The 25,706-nt window shown below is 30.2% G+C and overlaps 1 protein-coding gene across 1 annotated transcript; it reads right to left on the bottom strand.

Moving 5' to 3' along the window:
- Positions 1–658: 658 nt before the first annotated feature.
- LOC121391541 (ankyrin repeat domain-containing protein 50-like) lies at positions 659–25,330 on the bottom strand. Its single transcript, XM_041523133.1, has 10 exons — positions 25,135–25,330; positions 10,703–10,770; positions 8,081–8,179; positions 7,160–7,258; positions 6,230–6,328; positions 5,307–5,405; positions 4,377–4,475; positions 3,447–3,545; positions 2,524–2,622; positions 659–976 (listed from the first exon to the last, which is right to left on the bottom strand). Exons 1-10 carry the CDS (start codon positions 25,328–25,330, stop codon positions 659–661), a joined length of 1,275 nt encoding a protein of 424 aa, XP_041379067.1.
- Between the last annotated feature and the right edge of the window lie 376 nt (positions 25,331–25,706).

Here is a 25,706-nt window from a genome sequence, read left to right as displayed (position 1 = left end):
AGCAGAGTGGGTTGTTCAATTGAGCTTGACGATAAATGTCCAGTCTGTCCATGTTAGCTGGTAGACTTTCCACTTGGACCTCAACAAACTGTTCAATATCATTTAGGTTATCATCTCCTAAAGAGGTAGTAATGATAGTAAGATCACAATTCATGTACTTCCCTGGTACATGGCTGATAGAGTAGTCAAACGTCATTAACTGCATCTGCCTTTAACTCAAATTTCGTATTCTTCTCCTAAATTGCCAAGTCCTTTGAACAAGTTAGGGAATGTAGTATGAACTTTTGATGTGTACTCATTCTGAGTTATGGAGTCAGTCTTGGCCACCAGACAAAGAGTAATAATGGCTGGTAAGCCCAACAAGTTGTTTTTGAGATCTTTTATCACGAAAATAATTTGTGGTGAGAACTCCTTGTGCCCAATTGTAATCTTAAATTGACCTAGCACTCTTAGTGGTTTCTAATTAAGACCTAACAGGGTTTCTTTAAAGGAAACTCGTCTGTAAGTCTTTTCAGAGATAGCTGTGACCATGCCCCCTGTATCTAACTTGAATCGTATCATCTTGTTTTGGATGGAAATGTTAACAAACCAAGGAGACTCCTGACTATTACCAATAATGTCTAGGAATGCTTCCTCTAAGATCTCTTCACTGCTGACTTCAGATATAGGCGACATTGACCACTATAATGTCCCTATTTGTGATATTTTTAGCATGTGGGATCTTTGGCAGGACATTTATCTCTGCTGTGTAGGTCTCTTCCACAATGTCCACATTGTTTTCTTGAAGTAGCGTGCATACTGATTGGTCTTCCTTTTGCCACATTTTCTGAACAGATTCAATATCAGACTCTGCCTTCATTGATTTGGTTTTGAGGAGTACCTGCTGTCCATGAACAGCTTCCTTCTGTCTCACTATCTCTTTCACTTTACTCAGTTTGGAGTCGTTCTGAGAGTCTACTGTCTCAAATCCCCACAACTAGACGATCGCGAATCATTTCATCTTTTAGATCTCCATATTTGCAATTTCCGCTAGATTGTAGAGAACTGCGATGTATTCCTTGGCACTTTCATACTGTTGTTGATACCATTGATTAAACCTAGCTCTTTCAAATATGACGTTTCTTCTATCTTCTTCACCTAGCTAATAAAGGAGGGTACTGACTTGTCTTTCTCCAGCCTGATCTGAGAGAACAGTTGCTTGTCAAAACTGTTCAAATCAGCGTTTCCAACGAGGCCGTTCATCTGGGTTCTTGAAGTTAAAAGGACCTGGTGTTTGGAGTCTCAAAGAATCCATTTCTCTCAGATCACACCTCTGACACCAAGTAACATTTATTAATCAAGGATAACAACAAGTACCACACACATATAGCAAAAGTTACTTGTATATCAAGAACAAAGAATATACTAAAACTGAAAACACATTATCTAGACAAGCATTCTAACACAACATACACAGGTAAATATTATTACCTTAGTAATAACATGGATACATAACATAAGTTTTAATGGAGTAAATAGAAGGGTTTTTTAAATAACCAGATTAGGCTTATAATGATGAAGCTCTGGATTTATAATATAACATATGCACACAAACACTTACTGGATTAACAACGTTTAGATTAGCTCCTCTCTCTATTAAAATTGAAATCACATCTTTGTGGCCATTTCTTGCAGCTAACATAACTGGACTTGACCCCTTCTAAATATATTACAGTAACACCATTAACATCAATTAATGTAATATATTGTGATGATTGTAAGTTATCTCTACTAACACTATTGTAAATGTATTACATGACTACACTAGGACATTACAAACATAGACAACATTAAATCTAATTTAAAAAGTATCAGTGATATCAACTACTCTTACATTAACCAAACTATTCTCAACAACCCTTATTATAATCTTAATAATACAAATATTAGACTAACACTGTAATTCACCATCACCATTCATCAATTTCATACCTAAATCTCAGTCATTGTTATTTAAAACTTTCAGAAGCATTATTTTTTATATACAACAGTCTTTACTTGCAATAACTGCTGTATTAGTTGTTATTTTTTTAACTCCTTCTAATAGTAAATATTTTGACTTAAAAATTCAAATATAACAAATAATTTTACTTAGATCACACACTCATTCTTATCATCTGAATTACCTTAGTAACAATGTCAATATTAGTAGTATGGTTAAGCAATATTTCAACAACATCAGTATGTCCGTTATTACTTGCATAATGAAGAGCCAGCCAACCATCCTATTACAATAAAAGACAAATATTCAACTGTCAAATTAGACCACTAATACTCTAAATAAATAGTAAAAACATCCACAGACCCGATATAAAATAAACATTGATTAGTCAATACTTGATAACTATTATTACCTTAGCAATAAAATGGATACATAACATAAGTTTTAATGGAGTAAAAAGAAGATTTTTTTAAATAACCAGATTAGGCTGATAATGATGAAGCTCTGGATTTATAATATAACATATGCACATAAACACTTACTGGATCAACAAGGTTTAGATTAGCTCCTCTCTGTATTAAAATTGAAATCACATCTTTGTGGCCCTCACTTGCAGCTAACATAACTGGAGTCAATCCACCCTAAATATATATACAGTAACATCATTAACATCAATTAATGTAATATATTATGATGATTGTAAATTATCTCTACTAACACTATTATAAATGTATTACATGACTACACTAGGACATTACAAACATGACAACACTAAATCTATTTTAAAAAGTATCAGTGATATCAACTACTCTTACATTAACCAAACTATTCTCAACAAATCTTACTATAATCTTATTAATACAAATATTAGACTAACATTGTCATTCACAATCACCATTCATCAATTTCATACCTAAATCTCAGTCATTGTTACTTAAAACTTTCAGAAGCATTATTTTTTATACACAACAGTCTTTACTTGCAATAACTGCTGAATTAGTTGTTATTTTTTTAACTCCTTCTATTAGTAAACATTTTGACTTAAAAAATTCAAATATAACAAATAATTTTACTTAGATCACACACTCATTCTTATCATCTGAATTACCTTAGTAACAATGTCAATATTAGTAGTATGGTTAAGCAATATTTCAACAACATCAATATGTCCGTTATTACTTGCATAATGAAGAGCCATCCCTCCATCCTATTACAATAAAAGACAAATATTCAACTGTCAAATTAGACCACTAACACAAAATAAATAGTAAAAACATCCACAGACCCGATATAAAATAAACATTGATTAGTCAATACTTGATAACTATTATTACCTTAGTAATAAAATGGATACATAACATAAGTTTTAATGGAGTAAAAAGAAGATTTTTTTTAAATAACCAGATTAGGCTGATAATGATGAAGCTCTGGATTTATAATATAACATATGCACATAAACACTTACTGAATCAACAAGGTTTAGATTAGCTCCTCTCTGTATTAAAATTGAAATCACATCTTTGTGGCCCTTTCTTGCAGCTAACATAACTGGAGTCAATCCCTCCTAAATATATTACAGTAACACCATTAACATCAATTAATGTAATATATTATGATGATTGTAAATTATCTCTACTAACACTATTATAAATGTATTACATGACTACACTAGGACATTACAAACATGACAAACATTAAATCTATTTTAAAAGTATCAGTGATATCAACTACTTTTACATTAACCAAACTATTCTCAACAACTCTTACTATAATCTTATTAATACAAATATTAGACTAACATTGTCATTCACAATCACCATTCATAAATTTCATACCTAAATCTCAGTCATTGTTACTTAAAACTTTTAGAAGCATTATTTTTTATATACAACAGTCTTTACTTGCAAAGACTGCTGTATTAGTTGTTACAAATTTATTTTTTAACTCCTTCTAATAGTAAATATTTTGACTTAAAAATTCAAATATAAAAAATAATTTTAGTTAGATCACACACTTGTTCTTCTCATCTGAATTACCTTAGTAACAATGTCAATATTAGTAGTATGGTTAAGCAATATTTCAACAACATCAGTATGTCCGTTATCACTTGCATAATGAAGAGCCAGCCAGCCATCCTATTACAATAAAAGACAAATATTCAACTGTCAAATTAGACCACTAACACATTAAATAAATAGTAAAAACATCCACAGACCCGATATAAAATAAACATTGATTAGTCAATACTTGATAACTATTATTACCTTAGCAATAAAATGGATACATAACATAAGTTTTAATGGAGTAAAAAGAAGATTTTTTTAAAATAACCAGATTAGGCTGATAATGATGAAGCTCTGGATTTATAATATAACATATGCACATAAACACTTACTGGATCAACAAGGTTTAGATTAGCTCCTCTCTGTATTAAAATTGAAATCACATCTTTGTGGCCATTTCTTGCAGCTAACATAACTGGAGTCAATCCCTTCTAAATATATTACAGTAACACCATTAACATCAATTAATGTAATATATTATGATGATTGTAAATTATCTCTACTAACACTATTATAAATGTATTACATGACTACACTAGGACATTACAAACATGACAACATTAAATCTATTTTAAAAAGTATCAGTGATATCAACTACTCTTACATTAACCAAACTATTCTCAACAACTCTTACTATAATCTTATTAATACAAATATTAGACTAACATTGTCATTCACAATCACCATTCATCAATTTCATACCTAAATCTCAGTCATTGTTACTTAAAACTTTTAGAAGCATTATTTTTTATACACAACAGTCTTTACTTGCAATAACTGCTGTATTAGTTGTTACAAATTTATTTTTTAACTCCTTCTAATAGTAAATATTTTGACTTAAAAAATTCAAATATAAAAAATAATTTTACTTAGATCACACACTCATTCTTATCATCTGAATTACCTTAGTAACAATGTCAATATTAGTAGTATGGTTAAGCAATATTTCAACAACATCAATATGTCCGTTATTACTTGCATAATGAAGAGCCAGCCAGCCATCCTATTACAATAAAAGACAAATATTCAACTGTCAAATTAGACCACTAAACACTAAATAAATAGTAAAAACATCCACAGACCCGATATAAAATAAACATTGATTAGTCAATACTTGATAACTATTATTACCTTAGTAATAAAATGGATACATAACATAAGTTTTAATGGAGTAAAAAGAAGATTTTTTAAAAATAACCAGATTAGGCTGATAATGATGAAGCTCTGGATTTATAATATAACATATGCACATAAACACTTACTGGATCAACAAGGTTTAGATTAGCTCCTCTCTGTATTAAAATTGAAATCACATCTTTGTGGCCATTTCTTGCAGCTAACATAACTGGAGTCAATCCACCCTAAATATATTACAGTAACACCATTAACATCAATTAATGCAATATATTATGATGATTGTAAATTATCTCTACTAACACTATTATAAATGTATTACATGACTACACTAGGACATTACAAACATGACAACATTAAATCTATTTTAAAAAGTATCAGTGATATCAACTACTCTTACATTAACCAAACTATTCTCAACAAATCTTACTATAATCTTATTAATACAAATATTAGACTAACATTGTCATTCACCATCACCATTCATCAATTGCATACCTAAATCTCAGTCATTGTTACTTAAAACTTTCAGAAGCATTATTTTTTATACACAACAGTCTTTACTTGCAATAACTGCTGAATTAGTTGTTATTTTTTAACTCCTTCTATTAGTAAACATTTTGACTTAAAAAATTCAAATATAACAAATAATTTTACTTAGATCACACACTCATTCTTATCATCTGAATTACCTTAGTAACAATGTCAATATTAGTAGTATGGTTAAGCAATATTTCAACAACATCAATATGTCCGTTATTACTTGCATAATGAAGAGCCAGCCAGCCATCCTATTACAATAAAAGACAAATATTCAACTGTCAAATTAGACCACTAACACACTAAATAAATAGTAAAAACATCCACAGACCCGATATAAAATAAACATTGATTAGTCAATACTTGATAACTATTATTACCTTAGTAATAAAATGGATACATAACATAAGTTTTAATGGAGTAAAAAGAAGATTTTTTTTAAATAACCAGATTAGGCTGATAATGATGAAGCTCTGGATTTATAATATAACATATGCACATAAACACTTACTGGATCAACAAGGTTTAGATTAGCTCCTCTCTGTATTAAAATTGAAATCACATCTTTGTGGCCATTTCTTGCAGCTAACATAACTGGACTTGACCCCTTCTAAATATATTACAGTAACACCATTAACATCAATTAATGTAATATATTATGATGATTGTAAATTATCTCTACTAACACTATTATAAATGTATTACATGACTACACTAGGACATTACAAACATGACAACATTAAATCTATTTTAAAAAGTATCAGTGATATCAACTACTTTTACATTAACCAAACTATTCTCAACAACTCTTACTATAATCTTATTAATACAAATATTAGACTAACATTGTCATTCACAATCACCATTCATCAATTTCATACCTAAATCTCAGTCATTGTTACTTAAAACTTTCAGAAGCATTATTTTTTATACACAACAGTCTTTACTTGCAAAGACTGCTGTATTAGTTGTTACAAATTTATTTTTTAACTCCTTCTAATAGTAAATATTTTGACTTAAAAATTCAAATATAAAAAATAATTTTAGTTAGATCACACACTCATTCTTATCATCTGAATTACCTCAGTAACAATGTCAATATTAGTAGTATGGTTAAGCAATATTTCAACAACATCAATATGTCCGTTATCACTTGCATAATGAAGAGCCAGCCAGCCATCCTATTACAATAAAAGACAAATATTCAACTGTCAAATTAGACCACTAATACACTAAATAAATAGTAAAAACATCCACAGACCCGATATAAAATAAACATTGATTAGTCAATACTTGATAACTATTATTACCTTAGTAATAAAATGGATACATAACATAAGTTTTAATGGAGTAAAAAGAAGATTTTTTTAAAATAACCAGATTAGGCTGATAATGATGAAGCTCTGGATTTATAATATAACATATGCACATAAACACTTACTGGATCAACAAGGTTTAGATTAGCTCCTCTCTGTATTAAAATTGAAATCACATCTTTGTGGCCATTTCTTGCAGCTAACATAACTGGAGTCAATCCCTCCTAAATATATTACAGTAACACCATTAACATCAATTAATGTAATATATTATGATGATTGTAAATTATCTCTACTAACACTATTATAAATGTATTACATGACTACACTAGGACATTACAAACATGACAACATTAAATCTATTTTAAAAAGTATCAGTGATATCAACTACTCTTACATTAACCAAACTATTCTCAACAACTCTTACTATAATCTTATTAATACAAATATTAGACTAACATTGTCATTCACAATCACCATTCATCAATTGCATACCTAAATCTCAGTCATTGTTACTTAAAACTTTCAGAAGCATTATTTTTTATACACAACAGTCTTTACTTGCAATAACTGCTGAATTAGTTGTTATTTTTTAACTCCTTCTATTAGTAAACATTTTGACTTAAAAATTCAAATATAACAAATAATTTTACTTAGATCACACACTCATTCTTATCATCTGAATTACCTTAGTAACAATGTCAATATTAGTAGTATGGTTAAGCAATATTTCAACAACATCAATATGTCCGTTATTACTTGCATAATGAAGAGCCATCCAGCCATCCTATTACAATAAAAGACAAATATTCAACTGTCAAATTAGACCACTAATACACTAAATAAATAGTAAAAACATCCACAGACCCGATATAAAATAAACATTGATTAGTCAATACTTGATAACTATTATTACCTTAGTAATAAAATGGATACATAACATAAGTTTTAATGGAGTAAAAAGAAGATTTTTTTAAATAACCAGATTAGGCTGATAATGATGAAGCTCTGGATTTATAATATAACATATGCACATAAACACTTACTGGATCAACAAGGTTTAGATTAGCTCCTCTCTGTATTAAAATTGAAATCACATCTTTGTGGCCCTTTCTTGCAGCTAACATAACTGGAGTCAATCCCTCCTAAATATATTACAGTAACACCATTAACATCAATTAATGTAATATATTATGATGATTGTAAATTATCTCTACTAACACTATTGTAAATGTATTACATGACTACACTAGGACATTACAAACATAGAAAACATTAATCTATTTTAAAAAGTATCAGTGATATCAACTACTCTTACATTAACCAAACAATTCTCAACAAATCTTAATATCTTCTTATTAATACAAAATTAGACTAACATTGTATTGACAATCACCATTCATCAATTGCATACCTAAATCTCAGTCATTGTTACCTAAAACTTTCAGAAGCATTATTTTTTATATACAACAGTCTTTACTTGCACACTGCTGAATTAGTTGTTTTTTTGACTCCTTCTATTAGTAAACATTTGGTAAAAAAACAAATATCAAATAATTTTACTTAGATCTTTTTCAGATCATCTGAATTACCTGTAACAATGTCAATATTAGTAGTATGGTTAAGCAATATTTCAACAACATCTTAAATTGACCCCTGGTATAAGGGTTTTCTTAATTACTTGCATCGTAGAGCCATCTTATCCTTTACAAGAAAAGAAATTCAACTGTCAACACACTAAATAAATAGTAAAAACATCCATAGACCCGATATACTCCTGACTATTACCAATAATGTCTAGGAATGCTTCCTCTAAGATCTCTTACACTGCTGACTTCAGATATAGATGACATTGACCGCTATAGTGTAACCAGATTAGTGATAATTTTGAAGCATGTGGGATCTTTGGCAGGACATTTATCTCTGCTGGTTTAGGTCTCTTCCACAATGTCCAAACTGTTTTCACATCTGAAGTGTCCCTCCTAGCGTGCATAGTGATTGGTTTTCCTTTCACCACATTTTACTGAACAGATTCAATATCAGACTCTGTCAACATTGATTCTATTTTGAGGAGTACCTGCTGTCCATGAACAGCTTCCTTCTGTCTCACTATCTCTTTCACTTTACTCAATTTATTAATCAAATATGAGACTCTACTGTCTCAAATCCCCACAACTAGACATATCTAAAATCATATCGTCTTTAGAACTCTCAGTATTTATTTTTTATATACCTGTTAGATTGTAAGAACTGCGATGTATTCCTTGGCACTTTATTATACTGTTGACTTAATAAATCTTTGGTTTTTAAACACAGCTCTTTCAAATATGAATTTTCTTAGTAACTTCAATATTAGTAGTATCATTGAATTTTCAAGTACTTCAATATGTAATCCCTTTGAGCGTGAAGGCAGTGATATTCATAGAAAAGCAAAATGTCAACTGTCTGCTTAGCCACTAACACACTAAAAATAGGGTACTGACTTTCTTCTCTAGCCTGATCTGAGAGACCGGTTGCTTGTCAAAACTTTCAAACTATTATTTCCTTAAATGAGGCCGTTCATCATGGTTTTTGAAGTTAAAAGGACCTGGTGTTTGGAGTCTCAATGAATCCATTTCTCTCAGATCCCACCTTTGACACTAAGTAACATTATTAATCAAGGATAACAACAAGCACCACACACATATTAAAATCAAGAACAGAGAATATACTAAAACTGATAACACATTATCTAGACTTGCAAGCATTCTAAAACACCCTACATTGTTACATTAGACAATTCCACTACAGTTATACCGCAACATAGTATAAGTGATATAATTATCTTACATTAACCATTTATTCTCATATAAAAAATATATAATCAATATTAATACAAATATTAGACTAACATTGTATTCACAATCACCATTCATCAATTTCATACCTAAATCTCAGTCATTGTTACTTAAAACTTTCAGAAGCATTATTTTTTATATACAACAGTCTTTACTTGCAATAACTGCTGAATTAGTTTTTTTAACTGCTGAATAAGTCCTTCTATTAGTAAACATTTTTAACTTGAAATAAATTTTTGGCTTAAATAATTCAAATATAACAATAATTTAGTTAGATTGCACACTCATTCTTATCATCTGAATTACCTTAGTAACAATGTCAATATTAGTAGTATGGTTAAGTAATATCTCAACAACATCAATATGTCCATCATTACTTGCATAATGAAGAGCTATCCATCCATCTATTGTAATAAAAGGCAAATCATGATCTGAATTACCATATTAACAACATCAATATAAATGTTTCAACAATATCAATATGACCTTTTTTAGTTGCATAATAAGAGCCACCTATCTATCCTATGTAATCATCTATCCTATCATCAACTGTCTAATTTTACCACTAACGCAGCAAACCAATAGTAGAAACATAAATGAACTCACTAAATATATGAAGCCTGCAAGAATCCATTGCTTAGGCAATTCTCAATAATTATTATTACCTTAACAATAATTTGGATACGTATCACAAATTCTTAGCAGTTTAGAGTACAAAGATTTTTATAGTAACCAAGGCGGGCTCACAATTTTAACATTCTTCATATTCAAAGATATTTAGACTAGCTGCTTCATTCGTATTCTTTTGTACAATAAATCAAATAGACTTACCAAAGACATAGCATTTACATTGGCTCCTGTTAAGAGAGCATCTTCTACTCCAGACAAATCTCCTTTTTCTAGCAGATTCAATTAGACTGTCATTCTAAGTAAAAAAAACACTACTAATTTAATTTATAAACCTTAAATATATATTTTAAAAATATTATCGGCAACTTGCTGATCATTTTACTTTATTGATATTAAATGTTTGAAAATTTGCTTAATCAATTAGTAAAAAACATTGTGTATGCAATCTTAAGAGAAACATGATTGATACAGTGACAATCTTTAACTCAGTATTATATCTAGGGCTAACACAAACAGGCTAACATCATTACATTACCTTGCAATATCACTTAACATATCTAAAACCTGTAACAAAAACTTTACAGGTATTCTTGTATAAATAAAGTTCCATATAGCTGATTGATAAATTATACAGTATGTATATGAAAAATAACAATAGAAATTGTCTTAAAATAACAATAACTAAAGCAAGAAAGAAATAAAACAGTAAAAGAAACTATTGAATAAACTCTAACACAAGGACATCAATTCATTAGTAAACATAATTTAATCTTATAAATCCTATTTAAACTACAACTTAGTAACTTAAGTATATTTAATGGAATATATTTTTTCAAGCAGGAGAAAACTAACCAAACGTTTTTGGCAGGACAAGAAATTTTAGTGCAAGAACTTGCGCATTAAGCATAATATTTATTAAAAGTCAGACGTGCAATAAAATAAAAGATGGCACTAAGATGGGTTTGAGCTACATCTTTTTTTCAGTTAATCCTTTATCTGTAGATTACGTGTGTATACTTCACTTGCTTCTATTCCAAACTTTTAGCACTCCAAACACAGGGTTCAGTGTTTGGGTACCAGCTTTGCCTGGGCCACCCTCAGATCCACCTCTTCTCTCAAATTAAGAGGTTATTTGTCTATGTAAGATGTCATGCAAAATGAGAAAGTATATACAGTAAACAAGATATAGTAGTAGACTCTGACACAAAATTTCTGCATTATTAACTAAAGATGAGTAATATCATGATAATAGTTATTACAATCCTTCTAATAATCCAACAATGTCACATCTTGGCTACAAAAGTGGCACATTTTACAACAATTGGACTTTAAATCCATATTTTTTGTATCATCATGTCACATTTTAGCACTGATTTCTCAATGATAGTACAAACAAAACATAGCTACATAAAATTTGTTAAGAAGACAGTATTTGTAATAATCATAGTACCTACAGTATGGTCAAGTTAGATTATTACAATAATCTATTCTAGTATTAACACTACACTACTCATATATGAATTACAAGCAGTAACATGAATTCATGTTTAGTACATAAATAATTTTTGCCAGTGGATTTGAAACAAATATTTTATTCTTTTATGATGACATGCCTTCACTGGTTGTATACTCAATGGTTTATACATGTATTCTAGTACATACTACTATCATGGAAACGGTTTTATCTTAACACTTGATAACTAGATTTTATCAGAAGAAATGATTCTTTTGATCGTTTAGTAGGCAGAACTGTTATTTTTGGGAATAGACGAAATGAGGGTTGAACAGAACTGTTCTTTTTAGGAATAGACGAAATGAGGGTTGAACAGAACTGTTCTTTTGGGAATAGACGAAATGGGAGTAGGGTGAACAGAACTGTTCTTTTGGGAATAGACAAAATGAGGGTTGAACAGAACTGTTCTTTGGGAATACACGAAATAGGAGTAGGTGAGCAGGTACCAAACTATTATTTTATATTGAGTAGATACAAAATATTATCAGTTGTTATTATAAATAGTTACATAATTGGAAATAGAAACTACTATACATAACATTATGGACAACGTAATACAATATATATAAGTACAGTATCACCTAGAATAATCTTAGGACTGTGTAGCACATTGCATATGCTATGCGAAATTTGGTGAACATTATAGTTGATAAATCCTAAATTTCATTGATTAGGTATATTAATTTTTTTTCACATAAAACATAGTATAAATGTTTAGTATTCATTTACTTAGGACAATCTGTGCACATTACATATTGTAATCTTGCAATGTTTATTTTACTTATATTAAAATATTGGCTGCAGAGAATGATCCTAATTAATTTTGATACTATTGGATTCCTCTCATTCTTGTGGTTTCTAGTGACAACATTCACAAAATGATCGAATTTTTCGAAGATTTTTTTTATAAACTTCAGTATAAAGTATGTATATAAATAAAAACCTAGTTTTGCCATATGAAGCTTATTGGGCATGTCAAACTTTCCATTTAACAACAAGGTTACACATATATGTAGAAAAAATCTTAGGGAGACTGAAGCATAAGTACATGAGTCGCTTTAATGGTTTATATAACAATGGTTACAGAGATAGTTCATCTCATGTTCACACTAGTTATTGGGGGGCTGGAAGAAAAACATGCAATTATATAGAACAATACTTAAGTTGCAGACAGTTATTAATAATTATGAATAGTAAACATTAGCTTGTAGTAATATTATTAAATATTAGGAATATTCTAATCTTCAGGGAGTGATCCATAAACTATCTAACAAAGCAGGATGAATGTTCTTTCCTGTTACTTATGACAGAGCAATATTTAGCAATAGGACTATATGTTTAATGTACTTACCATGGTTTGTGGTATCAGCTCATATGAGAAAACACAAAGACAGCAAACGTTATGGTCGTCCCATAAAAGTACAACAAAAGAAAAGACTAAAAAAGTCATGTTTCATACAGAAAACAAACATTATGAATAATTAAATTTTTTTGATGGGCGTTACTGTAGATAACTGTTCAATAAAAGAACAATTGGATTATTAAGATAACATATTTGGACGAAAGCGAGTTAAATAGGTCAGATAAAGCGACTTTAGAGAAACCTATAATAACAATCCCATTTATTTATCCATCCAGTAATCACGTTAGTGTACCTATCTCTAATAGATGTTAGTTGTCTTCTTGTAATAGTGAGCAAAGTTGAAACAGGAGAATTAGAACATGGAAAGAACTGCCTCCTTAGTTCAGTGCAATCTTTGTTTCTCTGATACAGTAATCTTGCTTAAAATGTAAATGATTAATGTCCCTGTATTGTTAGTGAGCTCCTTTGGAGGTAGAGTTGTAGCAAAAATAGAACACACAGGTGAGTCCTCCACATTAACAATGACAATAATTTTCAAAAATATTTTTACATCTTCTCTTATTTATCCAAACTTTAAGTAAGTACATTACTGTGGTATGGTCATATACCATATTGTATTCAGGAGACTATACATTACATTATCATAATGTACTTTAATTTACATTATAGATAGAAGAAGGATTACTGTTGAAAGGAGGAATGGTTACTACTGCAAGCATGCTTACTTTCACCAAGTAGTCTTCTTTTATCTATATACAGTCATCAAATATAAAGTTTTCTGTTGAAACGCAATTGAACGCGCTTTGGAAGAGTTAGGCCACAAAATCGCACAAGAGCGTGAAAAATCTAAAATGTGCGCAACGAATAATTGCGCATGACGCATTGTCCACACTTATAGACAAAGTTGTCGGTGTAATATGTGGAAGCCTTAAACGAGGTATCACCACAACTTGTGACCTGATTATTTTTTAATTGATGAATTTTTATTGTCAGGTCGTTGATTTTTAAAATTGTTGCTTTGATATTTCTACATACACAACTGATATGTTCCATATTCTCTGTTATAATTCTTTCGTTGCCACAGGATATTTGTGGTTAATGTGGAGAGTAAAAAGAAATAATCATGAATAAATTATAATAAAAAGCATAGTAACTTAAAATAAATTGTATCAATAATATATATTGTTGAAGGAACTTTCATCTATATCTTTCATACAGTTACTATTGGAAAGCTCTTTCTTTGGAGAAAAAATGTCCATTAGTTTTAGAGCTAATTGAGAAGCATCAATTGAAGCATTTTCCTTTAACTTACTAGCTAGTTGGCTAAAGACATCGATAACATATTATTTTTTAGATTTCCACATACATTAATTGTGATTACATAACATTATTAAAAAGTATAGTAGGAAACATAACATAGTTTCCTTCAGAACTTTCTTGATATGATAAGGATATTAAACTTGTCAAATAATCAGACATTCTGAAAATATTTTTTCTAATTGTTCTTCTATAATTATAAGTTATATAATATACATGTGTGTAAGTATATATCCTTTGTTTGTATTATCTTTCTTTGTTAGCTAGATATTTTATTTCCTCAGTCAATGAGGACCTTAAGACATTAGTGAACTTATCATTGTGATTAATATCCAGTGAGATACTATTAAAAATGAACAAAGAAATGTGAAACTTGTTATTGAGTTGTCAAATTAAATTGTGGACGATGAAATGACAATGAGAGACTTCTTTTTATGTGGCTGATACTCAAAGAAAAAAAATCAAGCAAAAAGTTTTAAAAACTCACTTGTGGAAGAAAAAAATGATTGAGGAAATGGTGCAAGAGAAGTCAAAGGAGAAAAGAATAATATAAAATATTTAATGAAACTTACTTGAAGAAGTTAGTATATAAATGAGTCAATTCACTTCTATAGTACTAGAAATATAATAAATATTACACAGATTGAAACTACTATAAAAATAAATATACCTGAGGACCATAATGACCAAATGGCAACAGATTGTAATGATGAGATATACAGTAATGAAGGTACGTTGGGAGTTGGTGAATAAAACTCAGAGATACATATTATCTGATTGCCTTTTTAACTTGAAAGAATATCTTTGGATTCGTTAATGTTGAGTCATTACCTAGCTTTTTCTTTTACTCTTTAATAAGAAGTATCTACCTTAGGCTCTGCATAGTAAAATAAGCAAAGAACAGAAAATAATTTAACTTAGAATTTATTATGCTACTACATTTCTTATCATTAGCATTGACTAGCATAATGCACTGCTAGCATAATATAAAAGAGAAGAGTCAAAACATCACTTCCACAAGAAATGAATAACCAATACTCAATAACTATCAGTTTAAATTCATAACTCAAGTTAACAAATTCAGACTATGATTAAGACAACTTTGTAACAGCCAGCCTGTACAAAGCTGTGTGGTTAATCTATATAAAGTGGCAAATTTCTTACTTAACCTATTAGCTTTTAATGAAACACTCAACGCAAACAAAAAATATCATTACTTAAAACTAACCTTAGTTTCTGAGTTAGGTCAGAATCAAAGTACATACTTTTTGTGTTTTTTTAAAGAGTTAGCTTTCTATGTAGAATACACACCTATATTAGATCATGTACTTTACTATTATGTGTATTACCTTTGTCTTAGGTAGTACAAATCATGTCTAAGCTAGTATCAGAGTCAATGAAACATCATTGTACTGAAATAAATGAATTGAATAACTTACCGAAAGTAACAATCATCAATCATTCATACATTTTTGGGATGTTTTCCTTTGTGGGGTATCACCTGCTAAGGAAAAGATTGGTATAAATTATTACCTGTATGCTGAATTGATAATCATGGCCTATATTTTTATAATAACTGTTACATATTTGCTGAAAAATTTTCAAGAAAAATTTGCAAATAATTTGTCAGTAACTATGATTGAAACTAACATAACTATTTAATGTACTTTTATAAAGTTAACATCTTGTATACTTTTGTTTCTGAGAATAATGTTCTGTTTGTGAAAGTGAGGGACTGTCATCCAATAGAGACTCTTCCACAAGTTTTACATGTCCAAATAAGTGCCTACAATAAGCAAATCATGAGTTAAAACTTTAAAATGGAATAATTAGAGATTAGAATAACTTCTACAAGTGACCAACTTCATAAAGTTTACAATGATAAAATGCATGAAAAACTACTTCCTACTCCAATTCTACCATGTCAATTTAATCAGGTAATATAATGCACCTGTTGTGGCCATATCAAAGACATCTTTGGCTTTCCATTATACAAGAATATAGAATGCCGTAAGAGATAGTAAAAAAAACATTGTAATCAACCTTAGAAGCCATGTTTTTAAATTGCAAACCTTGAAAAAGGCAGACAAGCCATGTTTTTTGTTGTGTGTTTCAATCTTTTACTAATTGCAAACTTCATGATATTGAAAAAGGCATCATGATTGTATTTTTAAATATAACTAACACAGTTCTTCAGCCTGATGGATAAAGTACCTTTCAATTGCTTGCTTATTTCATAATCTTGTCGCCTTTCTGACATCTCTTTACTGTAAGGAAGCATTATTTTGTCTCGTGTAGCATACAAGAACTTTCCACAAAAGGATCAATTTGCACAATGCAATGAAACAACACGTGCTTTGTTATATCACATGACTAGACTTTGCAAATAAGCTTTGTTATGGCCAAAAGAAAGAGGAAATTAGAGAAATATTATTAAAAAAATTCATTAGAATAATTTTATCTGTGTAGTATACCCGTATGTCACAGTTGTATCTCACTGTAGTAAAAATATATACACTCCACTGTGCTGAAAGTTGACTTGTCATCATTAATTTCAGATAACAATGCTTACTTACCTGTAAAACTGTTTGGTATTTTCTTTTATGAACACCTGACAAAAATATTTTTTGGTGATTTTTTATAAACAACCAAGTGTATAACATACATGAATATTTCTGTTGTGCTAGGAATGTGCATTTTTTCTGAATGGGAGAGGAATGATACCTGATGCACAATCTCTAAAAATTTCATACACTATAAGCCATGTAATCTCTCTGATTGAAATACTTACCCTTGACATGCAGTAATAATATCACTGCCTAAAACCGGTTATCATAATGATGAGAGTATAACAGAAAATCTTTGGAAAATATAAGTATGAAAAAGTTAATTCCTAAAAATAAATTGTTTTACCTGAGGGTAGTTATTTTTTGATTAACTATAAAGATAATATAACTAAATGGCAAAAAAAAAACATTTTGAAAGACTTTGAAAAGAAAATATGACTAAAATTCCTTATGTAGGATTTTTTATAGCATTTTAAATCCATGTCTATCAATTTTTTTGGGTACTGGCATTCCTACATCTTGTTCATTTTTAAAAATTATTTTTTCATATTATATTTTTATCCAACACATTTAGGATAAAGTTAACACATAAACAAAACTATTCTAGGCATCATAATCTATTTCTATATCCATGCTTGCCTGCAGTATATTATATAAAAGAACATAAATGTTTGTAAAAGTTTGGACTGTATTTCTATTTCTATCAGCACCCCTTGTAAGCTTAGCAGCATTTTTTAGGAATGTAAATTTACTCTATTTTAGATTTTATTTTATTACTTTATTCTGTTTTCTCTGTTGCTCACATAAACATAGTAATGAGAGTTCTAAGTAGTTTTTACTATTTTTTCTTTTTACCTATTTTCTGTCACTCTGTGTGGTTTTGTATAATAATATGAATTATAAGTCAGTGAAGAAATTAATTTAGTGTCATGATGAAATTATTAAATATTTACTTTAATTTGACAAACATATAGTAATAATTACTATTAACTTAAATGTATTTACAGCATAAGGTACTGAAGCCATGCTAATGAGTAATATTGTCATTCGATAGCATTACAGATTAATATAACAATATCTGAAATAACATACAATGGCTAGCAATATTTCTTGCATGCAATCTTTCCTTAGACCTGTCTCTCTTGAACATTCACTTGCACATGATGAAAGGTGCTTTGATTGCTACAAGTCAAGTGTTGGATAATCCTTTAGAATTGACTTGCAGACTGTAATCAACAGTTAATAGAATATGGAATAGGATTTTACAATTTCTTTGTACTGTTTATTTACTGTTTAGAGAGTGACAGCAACACTGTGATAGAAGATTGAAGACAATTGTCAATATATATATTTTATGGTTGGTAGCATTCCAATAACATATGTTGGCAAATGTACGATAAAAGTTATATCAAAAAGGAAAATAATACAAAAAAAAAGTTAGAGCTGAGATAAATCATGATCATTGTGCAGACTTAAGAATACATTTTTGAAAAAAAAGTTAATGTGATGAAATGAACGTGATAGTAGTTAATATGCTGTTACACGATGAAGTATATAATCCTAGACATTTGGACTGTTCTTATATCCTGTATATAAAACAAGTATCTGTTCCAATTGTGCTCACTGATGAATACTAATGAAGACTACAAAATCAAAAAAGAAAGATTTGCATAGATTGAGTATGTCTGGAGTCTTGGAGAAGTGTTTAGCATGAGTCTAACATCTAAATTTTAAAATATGCTAAGGTCTGACACAGAATAAATTATTTGATTGAAATAATTTATGCATGTAAGATACCATTCTTACAATTCTTAAATTTCGACAAATATACTAATTTATTTTATATTTTTATAAAATAAATTAAATTAAATGATATGGGTAGTTTATCACTATTTGAAGATTTGTACAAGCTACAGTTAGAATTATTAGTAGAAAAAAACATAGGCCAAAGGAAATAAAAAATAAGTTGCCACTAAATACAATCTAAATAAATGATAAAATTGTTTTTAATAACTATAATCCGGCAGTTCTGTAATAAGTGCATATGTACGTGTTGATTGTTAGTTATGTAATTAAGTTGGGTGTTAATGAGTTTGAGTTTTTTAAAGGTCACCCTGTTCTATATCTGTCTTTTTGTTGTTAACCTTTGTACTTTAAATCAATTCAATAAAATATCAGTCAAAACTTAGTGACAGACCGCATATCTGCCAACAGCCCAGACTCCAAGTAGATTTGTGGCATTGAGAATAGAAATTCTACTACCCTTGCCAGAAAGAATGGCTGTGACAGTGGATGAAAAGTGGTCGATCGACACAGAAGAAAGTCAAACCAGGAAACTCGATTGTGGTAAGGAAGGTCATTTTTGCCATAACTGCCCCAAATGAAAGGAACAAGAACGCTCAAGACTAGCACATAGACTCAAAGCTGCTGAAAAGAAGCAATTAGACTCAGAAAATATTGGAGTGTTTGCAGCATCAGTCTGCTCAAAGGATTCCTCTCAGCATCAAAGTCATATGACAATGGAAAAGGAACTATTGACAGATTACATGGAGTTGATTAACAGAGAATGTTGGACTGGGTGTGGTAGGACAATCGATGCAATTGGAGTCGGAAATGTCAATATGCTGTTTTGATTGAGTAAGCCCAAGAGGTGTATTATACACAAAATGCTATTTATACCAAAGCTTGTATGTTACTTGTTTTTGGCAAGAGCAGCTGCTACTAGAGGTAATTTCCTGAAATTCATTCATTCACGATGTTGGATCTGAAATACAAACAGAAAGTTGTGTGGTATGGGCTCACTAGTAGACAAGTTGTATCAACTGGACTGTGAACCAGTCATCACTGAATAAGCGTCAGAACAATTAAATGACATGATCTGTGGCATCAGGGGTTAGGACACGTAAATGTACTCAAGTAAATCACCCAGAAGGATATTGCAATGGTGTGAAACTCTAAGGACACACAATGGTAGAGAGTATCTTTCAGGAGAATTCAAAAACTACCTGAAGTCAAAAGGGATACGTCATGAGCTGACAGTACCTCATACACCAGAACAAAATGGAGTGGTAGAAAGAATGACTTGAACACTAATGGAGTCGGCTCGGTCCATGATTGCTCATGCTGGGTTACCAACAAGTATTGGGCTGAAGCAGTTGCCCCAGCAGCATATGTCCAGAAACTGAACACCACCAAAAAGCCATCAAGGAAAATATGACACCTGTATGAGAAGTGGTACGGAAAGAAGACAAAACTCAGCCACCTAAAAGTGTTTGCTTGTGTGGCATTTGCTCATGTACCAGATGCTCAAGGACAAAAGCTATGACCGTGATCATGCCAAGGAATGGAAATTAGTAACTTACTCAGAATACAAGTCACTTGTGGAAAATGAGAAGTGGAAACTTGTGGAACTACCAAGTGGTCGAAAACCAATTGGGCGTAAGTGGATATTCAAGGTCAGCTATATGCGAATGGAACACAACATATCAAATTAAGTGGGAGTGTTGCTAGATGTATGTAATTTAATTTGTCACTTGCATGATAAGTGCATTTGGCAGTTGTGTAATAAGTGTATCTGTATGTGTGATTGTGTGTTTATGTAATTAAGTTGGGTGTTAATGAGTTTGAGTTTTTTGAAGATCACCTTTTTTTGTTATTCTCTCTTGAGCTATATCTGTGTTTTTTTCGTTTTGTTGTGATCCTTTGTACTTCCAATCAGTTCAATAAAGCTATCAGTTAAACCTAGCGACAGCTGTGCATCTGCCAACAAAAATTTTATCATAATTGAAGTGTATTATCTGTCATCCAAAAATAGACTAGATAATGATGACAAAAAGTTTTGTGTGTGTGTAAATAGTTGTCAAATCATGTAATCAAAGATTACCCTAACAAAAGCTATAGCAAATAAGGTTATAAAAGACATTTCATTTACACTTCAATGAAAACAATCTCTTCATAATTATAAAAAAGTATACTAATAAAATGTTAACCAGGTAAACATTAATCAAAGTCACTCACATAGCACGTGAAACACTTTATAACATGTTCAATAAATGAATATAATATTGTAAAATAGAAACATATGCTCAATTATGTTTAACTGGGAGACATTTCTGCAGAATACTTTCAGCTAGACTAGGTTCATCTACTGGTGGTAATTCATTTGTAGTACTCCATTTAAGTGGACTTGTTTTTTTTGTCTTCAAATGTTAATAAATATAAAATATTTTTAAAAAATTAATAAACTCAAATAGCTCTAGGTTAGAAGTTTTGTATTAAATTAATAATTACCAATTAATAATTATCTCATCAATAGTAACCGAAACATCAGTTTTACTCTAACAAGTACATTTACAAGTACATTTTTCATAGTCTAATTTACCTAGTGGTCCATTTGGTAAAAACATTGAGGAGAACTGAAAGAACATCTAAAAACAAACAAACTGTCAAGGAACAAAATACCTATAATTAATCATATAAATAAACAATGCAGAAACGATGTCAAGAAAATAATGTCTATCTAATTACACTGTTTATCACTCTTCACAATGGTATGTTTTACCTATAAGTGTGTTATATTATTTCAAAAATTATATAGCAGCTAAATTTGTAGATTAACGTTACCTTTTTTCACTTGCTTTCTTTAAAATATTTGCAGGGCCTATTAGACAAAAAAGTTCAATAAATTACTATACCATACTTTTACTTTTAAGCTAACCAATTAGCCCACATGTTTTCATTCATCTGTTAACTTTAATGTAGGAAGCTCCAATATTTTCAATACTGCACTTTATGATTGGAGGATCTTTGTCCATTGAAAGAACAGCTGGATGTAACTTGTTATCATGAATGCTTAAAAGATGATTTTGTTGGCAAGGTACAGAAACTTGAACAATAATGGCATCTTTATTATAAGCTAGTATGTCAGACACAGTTGATATAGCTTCACAAATGATATGACGAAGGTGAAGCAATTTTCATTTAGGCCATTGTAATAGACTTCTAGCCAATAGAATTGATCAACTAGTAGTACTGATCCAAACAGATCTTCAGAGTAAAGTAGGTGATCGACTATCAATAAAAAATTGTGGCTTATCTTTGTCTGGAAAAAATAGCCACGACTAAAGCTGTAAATATGCCCTAAAAATTTCAGTGTGTTATTATAAACCAGATGAATCTTGTTAATTTGATTTATGTAAACTAGACAAGAGGTGTATGCACTGTAGAAATGATAAAGCATGCGTAATAGACATACAGTAGTAACAATTACTTGTTACCTATTATATAATACCAATAATTCTATTGCATACATGTGCATATCTCACCTGAGGGACTATTTTGTTTTAAAATCAACTATCATAGGATCACACATTGCTTTAACTGAAATATATGTTTTCTGTCAACTAGCTGAAGAAATGCATCCTTGATGAATTTGATCACTTTTTACTCACAATCATTTGTAGTGGGATCACTAGTGTATACTCGTTCTCCACCTTGTCCCATACCTGTGACATATTCATGTTGAGAAATACGTCTATATGCTTGTTGTGCCTCATGGTAGTTTGTCTCCTAATTACAGTTATTACAACAAAACTTGCAATAAATTCATATCCAATTACCGCTTCTTGTTGAGGCGAAAGATCTATATAGGATTTCCCCACATTCATGATTTTAAAAAAACTCTGCCGACCTCTAGTTAAGCTGCTTTGCTGATTATTAGCAACCTAATTGAGGAAATTATTGGAATTATGAATATTGTGTGCTTTACCTGTTCCTGATGAGGTAAAGGATAAAGCTCATCCATCATTTTCCTCTCTGATAATATAACACTTTGTCACTGAAAATAGATAGAAAATAAAATACATCAACTTTGATATATATATGATATAGATAGATAGATAGATAGATAATTACACTATATTATATTATGGCCCATTTTGAGTAAGGTGACTCAATATTAATTTTAAATGAAAAAAGATAACCATCATTTTATTGATTTATTCGATCTTTAAGGACATCGACTATCCATACTATATAGTCCATGAACTAGTGTATGGATAATAATGTTATTGTTCTGGACAATTTAATGAGAGTCTGTACTTTACATAATGTCCATTGTCTTGCTATTTGAAGTTGATATGGAGACACCATTTTAGTTCAGTATGTTCTCTAAATAAAACTTGTTATAGTTTTAGTGATAAACTTAGTGTGTGTAGCATTTAAACTAGTTAATATTATAGATTGTTACTGTAGAATACTATAATATAAACTGTGTAATGTGCACATTCAGTTCATTTTGAAGTAGTATATTTTATTAGTTTTGTAATTATACTAAACCACACCCACAACCTCTACAAAGTGAAGGTGTTTGCCTTGTAAGCCCTGTGCTTTGTCTTAATATTACTGGAGTTATTTATACTGCAACATTATTCTTTAGTCAGGTGTAAGGAGTTGATGCAACTAATAACTGTATTTTAGTTTATATTGTAGTTGTTATAAACAAAATATTGGAATGACTTATTAATAATTACTGTTTTTCTGTCTACGCTAGAGATTGTAATTTCCAACAATTAGGACATATATCACATGACTGATATGTTCCAACATTTATCAAAAGTATTTTAAATGTTAATGTGACAAATTAACAAAGACAATTTTGTTATAATGTGTGTATATGAACATGAAGCTTCTTACCTAAGTTACTAGAATTATCTATCTATTTGACTTCTTACATAATTTACTTAACTATAATAATTATAATATATTGTATAGTGTATAAGTCGTATGTTTTTCTTGCAAAACCCCAGTTAATAAGTTGTTTCATCATGCTCAAAAAACTAATATGAGATTGTGATGACTATTTTTCACTAAGACGTGGAAAAAAAAAAAAATTTTTTACATTTTAAATGTTATGTCTTTAAACAATATTATTAATTATTCATTATAGGGATGCGTGGACATGCAGGCTTTGCTTATACATTGATTTATGACAACACATGATGGGTGATATTAGTCTGTCTAGGATAAAGTAATCTTTTAGCATTTGTAGCCCCAATTTCTGACTTAGCCCATTGATCTTATTCATCTTTGCGCTGTTCTATATGTTGTATACAGATCATTTAATTTATTTAAATATGTCTCCTCAAGTTTATTGCATCTAGACATTGTGTAATATATTTTCACATATAACTAACATAATAAGCAAATGCTTTCTTGTGGTTTACAAGTTCCAATAAAAACAAGTATCACATTCCAAGTGTGACCAAACACATATTATAATTATATGCATATAAATAAGGTGAGATTTTTATATACCATTCAGATTACTTTGCGTCACACTAAGGTGGCGGCAATAATCACTCAGGATTAAATAGTTTTAATTCTACCAATTCAGATGTATAAACTTAGTTATCTCTTCTTACCTTTCTATTCTATTATTATATGGACAATTTAAATTATGAATAAACTTTAGTAATAGCATTATCATGCAAATGTAGAGTAAACAACTTCTATCTTGTACAAACATCACAATGATGAAGCACACTCCCATAACAACTATTTTTCTGCCAACTTACCAACATTTGGCTATTTGTTTCAACCAACATGTTTATACCATATGTAAGCAGTTTTTATCCATGACTATCATGTATAAGTTTGACATAATATCATCAATATTTGGTAATTTACTGGAACATGATAGTCATGGAAACGTATATGGTCCAAACACATGGCTTATCACATCAATAACTTATCACATACGTCTGATAAATTTATAAAAAAGTAAATGTGTATTTTCAAAAATTGTATAAATCACTCAAAATCAAAAAAAACAGTCGCAAAATTTAGAAAATAGTTTTGTTCACTTTGTACATACCACACAGGCTAACTCCTTCTCCTTGTCCATATGGAGGACAAAGTAGACCATTACATTGAGCTTGGACTTGATAGAATAAAGCACCATTAGTGCTAGCAGCACTTCCTGGAATAGATTCAGCATCTTTATCAACACATATCATAGACTGCGGCTGAATTCCTCGGCCATGAGGTAACCTTGATATTCTGTCATCCATGTTTTAGGACATGTAATCTTTGCTGGTATCATTAGATATGATACTCTAGTGGAAGCATAGCATACAGCACAGGGGACATTGTGATTGCAAAAACTGAAGCGAAGGGACCACCACAGGTTTTTCATACTCTGCTCCATAGATGTAAGACTGCCATTGATGAACACCAGGTGTATAGGTGAGAAACTCAGGTTCATCAGGTAGACAAAAATGTAGTTAGCTCCACCTCCAGTTTGGTCCCAAGAACTTCCAGCAGCTTTCACTTTGTAGAGTAATTCTGTATCATTGGTTGTAGGATATGTGGTACGTCCCATCTAGTAAAGACCACACCTCCACTTCTTGGACCTGGAAGTCCTTGTAATCCTAGTTCTCCTTTGTC

This window comes from Gigantopelta aegis, unplaced genomic scaffold (genome assembly GCF_016097555.1).
Source record: "Gigantopelta aegis isolate Gae_Host unplaced genomic scaffold, Gae_host_genome ctg2618_pilon_pilon, whole genome shotgun sequence".
NCBI lineage: Eukaryota > Metazoa > Mollusca > Gastropoda > Neomphalida > Peltospiridae > Gigantopelta > Gigantopelta aegis.
The sequence above is the reverse complement of the archived record's forward strand: the minus strand, read 5'-3'. Positions and strand labels throughout refer to the sequence as shown.

Bases quoted from the DNA above. Each gene is read 5' to 3' on its own strand.
- LOC121391541 (XM_041523133.1), bottom strand. From the start codon at position 25,330: ATGGATGACAGAATATCAAGGTTACCTCATGGCCGAGGAATTCAGCCG. The intron at 5,406-6,229 runs GTAAGTGTTTAT...TAATATATTTAG, and splicing joins ATCTAAACCTTGTTGATCCA to GGTGGATTGACTCCAGTTAT. The intron at 4,476-5,306 runs GTAAGTGTTTAT...TAATATATTTAG, and splicing joins ATCTAAACCTTGTTGATCCA to AAGGGATTGACTCCAGTTAT.